This window comes from Laccaria bicolor, genomic scaffold, assembly GCF_000143565.1.
Source record: "Laccaria bicolor S238N-H82 LACBIscaffold_27 genomic scaffold, whole genome shotgun sequence".
In the NCBI taxonomy this organism is placed as follows: domain Eukaryota; kingdom Fungi; phylum Basidiomycota; class Agaricomycetes; order Agaricales; family Hydnangiaceae; genus Laccaria; species Laccaria bicolor.
The window spans coordinates 593,516-604,208 of record NW_001889898.1 but is presented as its reverse complement, the minus strand read 5'-3'; the positions used below and the strand labels follow the sequence as shown (position 1 = coordinate 604,208).

The 10,693-nt window shown below is 47.5% G+C and overlaps 2 protein-coding genes across 2 annotated transcripts; one reads left to right on the top strand and one right to left on the bottom strand.

Annotated features, from left to right (window-relative positions):
• Window positions 1–6,939: 6,939 nt before the first annotated feature.
• LACBIDRAFT_330518 (uncharacterized protein) lies at window positions 6,940–9,203 on the bottom strand (the record flags this gene model as incomplete). Its single annotated transcript, XM_001884718.1, has 6 exons — window positions 6,940–7,470; window positions 7,561–7,779; window positions 8,201–8,424; window positions 8,475–8,554; window positions 8,632–8,740; window positions 9,011–9,203. 6 exons carry the CDS (start codon window positions 9,201–9,203, stop codon window positions 6,940–6,942), a joined length of 1,356 nt encoding a protein of 451 aa, XP_001884753.1.
• Window positions 9,204–10,291: 1,088 nt separating this feature from the next.
• Window positions 10,292–10,492, top strand: LACBIDRAFT_304405 (uncharacterized protein; the record flags this gene model as incomplete). Its single annotated transcript, XM_001884798.1, has 2 exons — window positions 10,292–10,376; window positions 10,428–10,492. The coding sequence occupies 2 exons, from the start codon at window positions 10,292–10,294 to the stop codon at window positions 10,490–10,492; spliced, it is 150 nt and encodes a 49-aa protein (XP_001884833.1).
• Between the last annotated feature and the right edge of the window lie 201 nt (window positions 10,493–10,693).

The window sequence follows — 10,693 nt, the reverse complement described above, 5'->3', positions numbered from 1 at the left end:
ATAACTGAGGATGAATGATACTCAGGATGGCACCAATCAAAGCTGCTGATTCCTGCATCTTGAATTGCCATTGTGCTCCGGCGGTGTCAGCCTTCATCTGAGCTCCTACTTCCATCTTATACTCAGAGGACTGTTTGTATACTGTTTTAGTATGAAAATCAATGAAGGTTAAAAGCAAACCTCATGGCCTTGCTGGAACCATGCTGGAGACAAACTGACAGTCCCGGGTTTAAGTTGACAAGAGGAGGGATTCCGAAAATTGTTTGCCTTGAGTCTCCAATTTGTTGTTTTACTATCCATCTTGAGTACACTTTCTAGTCTCCAGAGTGATTGCCACATGGCGATCTGCAACAGGCCTGGTCAGTCATGCTGAACTCCCCCGCTCCCGCGCCTAGCCCCCGCGGCATCGATAAAGTGCCGAGCCGACAGCAGTTCAATGCCCGCATCCCAGCCCCGACGACATCATTCCACGTAACCCCGACGGCATGTGCGCCATCGGCACTGACTTACTTGACGCTGTTTTGTGATCAAATGTGGCAGGTACCAAACGAGCCCATTCCCGTGCTTGTCGGTGACCACCAAAGGCTCTGTCGCATGCACTGGAGGCTCATAGATTGGAGGGAATCTTCAAGTGATTTTTTCTTCTGCGGCTGGCTGTGTGCCATTCATGGCAGTTCCAATGCTGTCGCAATAACGGCTAGCATCCCAGGAGGTTTGCACTAGATTGGTCGATGAGAAACTTTGACGAGGAGTGGGATGGCTTTAGATCCTACCCTGATTTTGGACGGCCTCAACGAGGAGCAAAGCTATCTGGTCAACCTCATGGAGGAAGTTGAGGCTCCAGTGAGTAGGAAAAGATACATGCATGTCGTGATCTTGCCGGAGTATTGCCTGAAATTTGGTTGTTAGGTACTGTGCAATTTCCTGAGTCATTTGAAGAACCCCATGTTCCATGGTGGTAATATGTGAAGGTCACCCACAAAGACTTTGATCGAGTGAGCGGCCTCATGTAAACACCTGCTGGTTCCACCCTTAGCGGGCATGCTTTGCTGACCAGCGGCTGTGGGGTAAAGCAAGTAGATTTGAGGTGGAAGTATACAATTAGCTACAACGTGAAAGTAGGTTTCTAGGTACTATTGGTGTGGTGCCGACGGGACACCCAGAAGGCTGCCGTAGGTAGCTGCCGCGGGAAGAGACGCCGTCCCGCAAGCCATTTATAAGCATCCGGCTGGTCCGTTGGTAAAGGGATGTTTTGGAAAGTCCGGCCGGGACCGGTTGGCCCGTTCATTACGAGTGATTGTCACGTCCGGCTACTACGTTTGGTACGTGACGTAGTGACTGATATATGTGGAATGGCATGAGCGTCGCTCAAATGCAACCCAAACGTCCTCTATGTACCTCTACTTTGGTCTCATCGCTGTACTTCTTTCTCCGTCTTTGTTCTCCTATTTTACCCATATTCTTTCATTGTTGCTCTCCCTTCGCTGGCAGTTACTTATAATGGATTTGATGGTTACAACTCACTCATAGCATGGGCGGCTAAGTAAGTAAGTTGTACCAGCCGTTCTAGTGGCTAATTCCATCTCACACATCACAAATATTTTTTCCGCCACCGAGCCTACCATGCAATGTGATTTTTACAATCACGTATCCGCACTCTGCGGGGGCGCTCGCTTCGCCATCCGAGTCACCTGGCAATTGTACATCAGAGTTTTCAGAGGTACTTGTAAGGCTACATTAGAATTTACTATCTACATGGTATCATATAATCATGAGTACCTACGTGCATGATCATCGAAACGACTCATGTTGCATATGTTTCCCGCCCAGTTTCCGTACTCTAGAGTAATCTACCTGGTCAACAAGCATAATGTCACTGAGAGTCTTGACACGAGATAACACTATGAAGGTCAGACCAGTCGAAAATTCTCTCTTTCCTAAACCAAGTCTGATCCTGTTGAGGGTTAGGCCTTGAGATTTATGAACGGTGACTGCCCAAGCTAGTCGAAGAGGTAATTGAGTCCGAGACATAATTTTACCGTTTATCTCGAAGGTTGTCTTCAATGGAGTAACGGGAATAATTGGAACACCGTTAGGGAAGTTTGAGCGTGGCTCAGTATGCCACAATGTCGGCCCTTTATAGCTTTTGCAAGAAACAAGCACAGCAAGAGGCAGTTCAGAACACGTTGATCCAGTCGGCCACACCACATCTTCAACGATGCCGGTTGTCGCATTGACCAGACCTGTAACACCGAGAAGTTTACGGTTCACTCATCTGAAGACAGAAGAAGAGCTCAAGATCATATGAAAGCACACCTTGTGTTTGCCAGATGTTACGTGTGATCATCACTTTTGCGCCTTTTGCCAAAAGTATATGATTTTGAAGACCTCCTGCTTCATCAGCGGCAAGGGGGTGGCGGAACGTGGATCCCGCATATAGGGTTAGGGGGGGGGATCCGCCTGGGGGTCGAAATTTTTTTTGGGACCTACTGTGTAAAGTCCTTCCGATTAGCCCAAATAACGCTCACAAAGAAGTCGGAGCGTTCAGATGTACAGCAAATAGCTAATCTACAACTGAGAGCCAAGACAAATTTTTTTGTAATGCCTGGATGCCTTGTTCACGCTGCATTCTGTACGCACTACCCTGTGTCCGGGCCCTTTCAGGCTGAGGTTAAACGTTACTATCACTTGTGGGAACTTTGCAAGAGCATCAACTTTGCAAATCCGTTTCATTGACAGTATTCTGCCCCGAGTTGCTTCTACAAAGGACATATTTTTATAAAACTACACTTCAGGTAGTCATACATCTAGTCTATGTATCCTAGCTATCTCGACAATTGTCAATGAAACGGTATTTGCAAAGTTGATGCCTTTGCAAAGTTCCCACAAGTGATAGTAAAGCGCTACTAGTAAAGGCTCACAATCCATTCGGGCTTCTCAGCTCTGGCAGCCGTATCATGTTTGCGCACCCTGTGGTCGGCGTCCCGCTGTTCGCCACCCCAATGTACAACAAGCTCGGTAGTATGGGAAGCTGGAAGGGAGACCCCGTGCTCGCATGTATGTGTATAGCGCTTGAATGCCCTGCGTATGTTTTTTTCTTCCTCTGCGGCGTGAGTCTACTAACTCTACCAAATTCTTCTTGTTGTGGAAGTACAGCCTCAGGCGGGTATACGCGCACGATTCTCCGCAGCAGCATCACCCAGAGGGACAACAAACCAGATAAAAAGGCAAGGCTAGCCGTGGAGTGAAGTCTTGCATGTGTTAGACTTGTATGGATATGGGAGTGAAGCGTCGTCGCATGTAGAAACTCAAAAATGTAAGATGTTTTTAACATAGGAACTTGGCAAAGTTATGTTTTCAACATAGTAACTTGGAAAATTTCCTTTTTGGGGGGGGTAAAGGGGAGGGGGGTACGTCGAAGGTGCCCTAATTCTTTTTGGGACTGTATATGCAAAATCCACGTTCCGCCACCCCCTTGATCAGCGGCAGCCTTCGCAGCTGCCGGGCCACCATCGTGTCTTGCAACGATACTAGCACACGGCTGATTGAGGGCTTGTAATTCTTTGATATTGAGGTCATGAACATCAGGAACACACTATGAACAAAGTATTGTAAGTGTCGAGAAAGGTACATACTTCAAACAAAATAACACCTGAAAGGTCAACGCACCCAATTTGGATCCGACACCACTCTCGGAATCAACACCTGGCTACATGACCATGGCCTTCCCTACTCTATTCCCGGATGGTGCTGGTGACTTCTACCAGAGCCGATTACGAAAGGTCGATCTCGGAGACTATTTTGCTCATTTGCTTCGCTTTCGAGGTGGACGATTTGCGCAACACAAAAGGTTCCCGTGGTTTGCGTTCAATACCCTACAACGAGCTAGAACAAGAAGTCAATCGAAAATCTTTGTTAAGCAGCAACATGACGCAGCATGGCTCACTGCTGCGGACATCCAGACGATGTTGGCCGAAGGCGATCAACATATCGCCAACCAAATGGTTCGCTATGGTGCAAATTTACGAGGGACATGGGCCTATTGGTCTGCCCGCCACAATGAACTGTTGGATTTTATCCAGAAAAAGGGTACACCAGACATCTTCTGGACCCTGAGTGCGGCTGACTTGCAATGGCCTGACCTGCATCGACACATGCCACAAACCAAAGACCCCACCAGCGATCCTAAAGTTGCTCGACAGAGAAGGCGTCTTGCATTGAATAAAAAGCCCCACATTGCCGCAGCATATCTTGACCAGCGGCTGCAGGTTTATTTCAAACATTTTCTGTCGCCGCTACTGGGCATCCGTCACTTTTGGTATCACTATGAGTGGCAAGAAAGGGGAAGTGGCCACATACATGGCTTTATCTGGTTGAAGGATGGGCCGAAAGCTGATGAGATTGACTGGGAGGTCTTGACACGTCTGGATGCTATAATATCTGAAGATCAGGCAGTCAAGATGCGTCAATTCACTGAATACTGGAATAGACTTGTTACCGCCTCGAGCCCTTTTCCGCGAGAAGACGACAACATGCTGCTGATTGGCAAACACCCATGCAGCCTAGAACGAGACACCCTACAAAACACAAAGCAAGAGTTAGCGGATCTTTTGAACTGGACTGAAAGACATACGAAATGCATGCCTGGATATTGCCTTGTCAAACGAAAAGTTCCTGGGCACGAAGAACCTCAGGTTCTTTGCTGTTTCGATTACCCGATGCCATTGCGACAAGAGGCTCAAGTGGGAGTAGACAGTAAAGGCCGTGTTCGGTTTGAACCACGCAGGAATGACCGACTCATGAACCCATACAACCCTGCTATGATCCTCGGGTGGCGCGCAAACATTGACCTAAAGCCGGTCCTCAGTAAAGATGCTGCCATCAATTACATTGCAAAGTATGCCTCGAAAGCTGAAAAACAAGTGCCTGCATTCCCTGAACTGTTGGCCAGCATTGCAAATTCAATGGAGGAGGATGGAACTGCCCAATCAGCCTGCCATAAGATGTTGAACAAGATGCTTGGAGAAAGGGCATATTCAGCACAAGAGACCGCTCACCTTTTGCTTGGAATTCCCCTTGTTCGCACTTCAGTCACATTTCAAACACTCTATATTGGCCCAGAGGGTGGATTCCGCGAACTTGGGGCAAATGACGGAGACGACGCCGAAATCGCACTTGCAGAAGGCGGAGAGGATCAACCAGTCACAGGCGAATCCTGGATCCAACGCTACATGAAACGTCCTCCTGAAATGGAGGCTCTGTCAATACACGACGTCCTGACCAAGTATACGTGGACAAAATCAGAATGGAGAAAAAGACGGGAAACAACTGACACTGTTTTGCGCGTCTACCCGCGGTTTTCCCCAAACCCAGAGGATGATAGGTACGAAGACTTTTGCTGAACAAAAGTTCTCCTTCACCACCCTTTTCGAGATCTCAAGGCTCTTCGTGATAACGAGGATCAGCTGTGGTCGGAGATATATGCCCAATGTCGCGTTCGTGGACATGGACACCCAAAAGATACCCTCCGTTGCTGGGAGGAAGAAAACCGTGAAGGGAACGACGAAGAAGAAGACGAAGATGAGCTTCTGAATGCAGAGCTAGCTGACCTCGAAGAGGCAGACTGGCAAGCATGGGCAAGACTTCGCCCTACCGCAGATATACCATTATACGGCACAGATGACATCGGCCGTCGACCTATTGACGATGGTTGGGATATCGACGCTTCCCGAGAAAGATGGAATGATGTGAATCTGCTGTCTTCATGGATTGACGAACAAAAACGTGAACAGCAAAAAGATGACGTACCCTTAATCGACCTTGATACCCTTGAGGGAGAGCAACGGGTAATCTTCGATCAGTACATGGAGGGGTATGCAAGAATCCTGGTGGACGAGGAACCACCTCAGATGTTGTTCAACATTGATGGAACAGCGGGCTGTGGCAAAACATACTTGATCGCTATGCTTGGCCTGCGTACTTTGGCACAAATTAATTCTCGTTGTCGACAACTCTTTCCCAAGAATGCAAACTTGCCGTTTGGAGGTCTAAATGTTGCTCTTGTCGGTGACTTCGCACAACTCCCGCCCGTCGGAGATACACCTTTGTACTCTCTGCCATCATCTGCAGCTTCTGAAAATGGATCCCTCAGCCGAGATGGTAGTGCGTTATACCGCCTGTTCACCCGGAGCTTTCGACTACAGGTCATTCACAGACAAGGTGAGACTCTCCTGACCAGATCAATTTTCGCAACATGCTCTCCCATGCATCCCGTGGTGGTCTGAACCAGGAAGAATGGCGGCTCCTTGACTCATGATCAGGCAGGAACCTCAGCCCTGAGACTCAGCGCCTGTTCGAGGATTCAGTCTGCCTGTATACAACACGCAGCCTCATTGCTTGTGCAGCACCTTGTCGCAGCTGTTCGACTTCAGGACGTTCTTGATTTCCAAGGTCAATGACTCCACCAACAAACTGGGCATTTTCATTTTCTTCTTCTTCGTTGTTGGCAGCTGTGGCGGTGTCTGGTCCGACAGGTATAGCACCACCATCTTGCCTACCCTCACGACAAGTAGGGATACGATGGGCGACAGAACTGTTTACTGGGAGCTGCAGCAGGGCACCTTCATCGATGACCAAATCTGCGTAGTCTGGATCATTCGCGATTTTGTATTCAAAATTCACAGAAGCTAGGCTAATAAGCTGAGGGTATCCTTCACTTTTTCTCGGCGCACCGTAAAGTCAACATGTCGACTTAGATCAACGTCTTCTTTGCGAATGATCACCAGGTCAATCTCCTCTGGCAACCGAGGTAAGTGAGTTGCAATCTCAGTGATATCTTGGCGGAAGTTGATTATGTGGTCTTGATAGCATAATTGACGTCCTTTCGTCCAACGGACCTGCATATAGGACTTGACTCGAGTGATCACCATATCTTCCATGTCAGTCAGGCCTTTCAAACATGCAGGTACGTCTTGTGCTATTCGAGAAATTAGACGAGTAGTTGACTGGAAATATTGAAAATGGCAGACCGGGCTGCACATTATTCGCTGCCGACCACTTTCGCACCGGATCAGCCTTATCACGTCGACAACTTGAACACATTCCATCTTCTACATTCATCCCGAAACCTTCTTCAAGACAGTGATCGCATGTTTCGAATTTGATTTTGTCTAATTCTTTCTTGAGGTTTCTTAGGAGGGCAGATTCTCGCTCAGTCAATGCCTTGTTGTCAGGAAGGTCAAGGTTCATAAGATCGGCACCATCGCCAAAGACAGCATCAAATTCGTCTGCATTCGTTGTTGCAACACCTTCGGCATCGCCTTGAAGTAAGGCAGCAGCCTCTTGTTCATGTTCGAGGTCTCCCATCGCAGCGCGCTCCAGCTCAACACGCCGCTCACGCCTCAGTGTCAGACATGCACGGCAAGTTGCTCGCAGAGTTCCATTTTCCGCCATACAGTCTTCAACAGAAACCTGATGTTTACCATACGTGCAATAATGTTCTCCTTGGTTTACGGCGACAACATCATTTCGTGGATGTCAAGAATATGCGCATATACTCACCCTGAATTTCGGCTTGTGTACGTTTTCTGTCCACACGTACCATGGCTCTATCGCGACAGCTGTTGCATGTTTTGTATAATTGAATATGGTCTCCTTTTCTGAAATGTTTTCTTTTCTTGAGCTTGCGGCAGGTTGTGCATTTTTCACGCTTCTGACATGGTGCGCAATGTATTTGGGAAGGGTCTGCATTCTCATAAGGTAGCGGACAGCCATACCTCGCTAACGTCACATGAGGTGACATTTTGGTGACATTTCAGTCCTAAACGGGTGAGGGCATGTCAGCATTGGAAAGTATGGCGATCATGTGTGGCGATCTGTGTGGTGATCTGTATGGCCGGAAATGTGACATTCGACACGTGATGTTCAAATATTAGTTCTGCATCGTGTCGCGTCGCATTGCACGCTTCACCATGCTCCTTATTGACCTAGTTGAGCAGCTCAGAGGTCATGCCGTGCTTCAAGAGATCTCCAAGAGATCTCCCTTAGTGTTCTTATGACATTTTCGTAGGGATTGTCATGGCTAACCCCGGGGTATTCCCAGGGTTGTACCCATACCTGTCAGAACTTGTACCCGCATCCACGGGTGTGGGTTTTTGCGGGTACAGGTAGCGGATTTATAAAATCCCAGGGGTACCCCAACCTGCGGGAGGGTATGCCTCCATAAATGACCAATGAACCTCGCAAGGGCAGTGCGAGTGTCAATTGACACTGCCGTGCATCCTTGCGAGGATCGGAAGATCAGGGGAATGGCAACTTCACCCCAGGATTTTGACAGCATAGGCAGGGTTGGTCTGCGAGGCAAGGTCCGTTGGTGGAAGTCGACGTTGTGGGGAATGATACATGGTGGGTTCTTGGGTCGTGGTGCTGTTGTGATGGTCGGTCGGTGGAAAGAAGGGGAGAGTTTGCGGGCGCACCTTGCATACCCACCCTCTCATTGTGGCTATCCTCAACATGCCCTTTCACGCCTGCTCTTTGTGGTCGTTTTGACAGGTTGCTAGAGATGGAGTAGTTAATAATTAGAAAATAAAGAGAAATGCCAGGGGGAGCTCACCTGGGCCCATGTCCGCTCACGTTTGTGGGTGGTCGTTTGCATTCATGGGCGGGTCGTCGTGTCCTGGGCGCTCGTCATTTGTAGGGCTCTTTCGCCGGCGGTGGACGTCATTCGTGGGTGGGTGGGCTGCTGTTCATGCGCGGCACTGTCGCTTGTGTTGTTCGTGGGCATGTGGGCTCGTTCCGTGTTGTTGTCGTGCTGTGGCATCGTGTTTTCGTCATGCCGCATCGTTCGTATGTTGCCAGGTTGCTGACAGCAACGTGGCCTCTGCATCTGGAGTGAGAGGGGCATGGGAAACATTGGTAGGCACTTGCCTGAACGACTTGGACAGCAAAGACGGCATGCGTTGTCACTGTCTAGGCGATGTGGCACATCTGCCACGTCGTCTCCACTACCCACATGGCCATGCACTAGTTTTGTGACATGGCAATCCTGGGTTGTTGCTGTCGTCGTCCATGTGTGCCAGGGTGCTTGTGGGAGGTCGTCGAGGGTAAGTAGTGGGTGGATGTCGAGGGTAAGTAGTGGGTGGATGTCTTGTCTTCCTAACCAGTGATGCAGGACCGATGTAGCCGCCAAACATTCCGCCAAACATTTCGCCACATACACCGCCAAACATTCCAATTCTGACATTTTTTGAAACGGGTGAACTTGAATGAAAACATGGATATTAACAGTGTTGACTTGACCCCTTTGACCTGGTCAACAGACAGGGTCAAGTCAATGGGTCAGTCAATAATTGACCAGTCAGTCAATAAAGGTCAAAGGGGTCAAAGTCACGCGGCTCATGCCATTTTATTAATGTGTAAGCCAATTTGACGATGTACCTGAGCTAGTAAATGTGCCCATAACATGGGGAAGAAGTGCGAATAAAATTCTATTAGCTGGCATTTTCTTGCTCTTGTCTCAATATGCCATGAAAAGTACTTCTGTGAGAGCATTTCTATGCTAATAGGTCAAAACTTGAAGGAAACAATGCAGATAGCAACACGTGGTCCAAATACTGCACTTGTGCAAGAGGGCCATTGCAAGCATGGCAGATACGAGTCCTTTTTATATTCAGGAAGCTACAATGCAGCACCACAACATTCACATTTTTGATTATTCAGGAAACTAGTCATGTGACCACCTCCTGAAAGCCCATCAGATTTATACCCATTAACTATATATATATAGTATTGCTATTTTACATTGGATAAAGTGTATATTTCCATTTACCTACAGAGAGTACCTACATATACATTGAAAGCAACAACCAGTATTATCCTCCATTTTTCTCTAAATTTTTCCAGTCTTTTATAGTTAATTTCAAGTAGATTACTACATATGGAAAGTTCTCCTGGACTCTGACCATGCTCCCCAATATTGCACAAGCAGTAACATTCCCTCAATTTCTTATTGCTATTTTTAACTCAAAAAGTGCAAATAACCTCAGTTGAAAATATGCTATGTAACATTGTCATCAATAGTGCACATTGCCCCCCATTTGTTTCTGATTTGTCTTCTATTTTTATTGCTATATTTCCTTTCAGGAAATGTTCATTAGACCAATGGACCAGAAGTCAAGTAGTGATTTGTGGTTGGTGGCAGATGTCTCATCTACAATGAACACTGGAATGAATGCTTCCACTACCTATACAAAGTTGCCACCCATCCCCTGGTGCATAACACCATTAACATCAAATGCATCCTCATGTACATGGTAGACATGATCCTGCAGCATTAAAATACAAAGCTGCATGGGAAGACGCCACAATGGCTCAACATGGTAAGCAAATGCAAGTGGATCAACACTGTTGTTTTTAACATTTTATCACAGGGCTTCTTCGCCTCATGGACAGCACTGTCATATACGCCTGCACATTGAACTATCCTAAGGATTGAGTGACTGGTTTACAGAAGGCAGAATACAATGTAATCAATTCATGGTGCTTTGCAGGGTAGGCAGATTAATACAATGTAATACAATAAATTGTTAAACAACAATTCAGAAAACGTCTCCTCAATCCTGAAGTAGTAAAAGAGTTGTATATTGTCCAAGGCATAATACTGGGCAAACCTGAGGATATGACCAGGAATGCATGT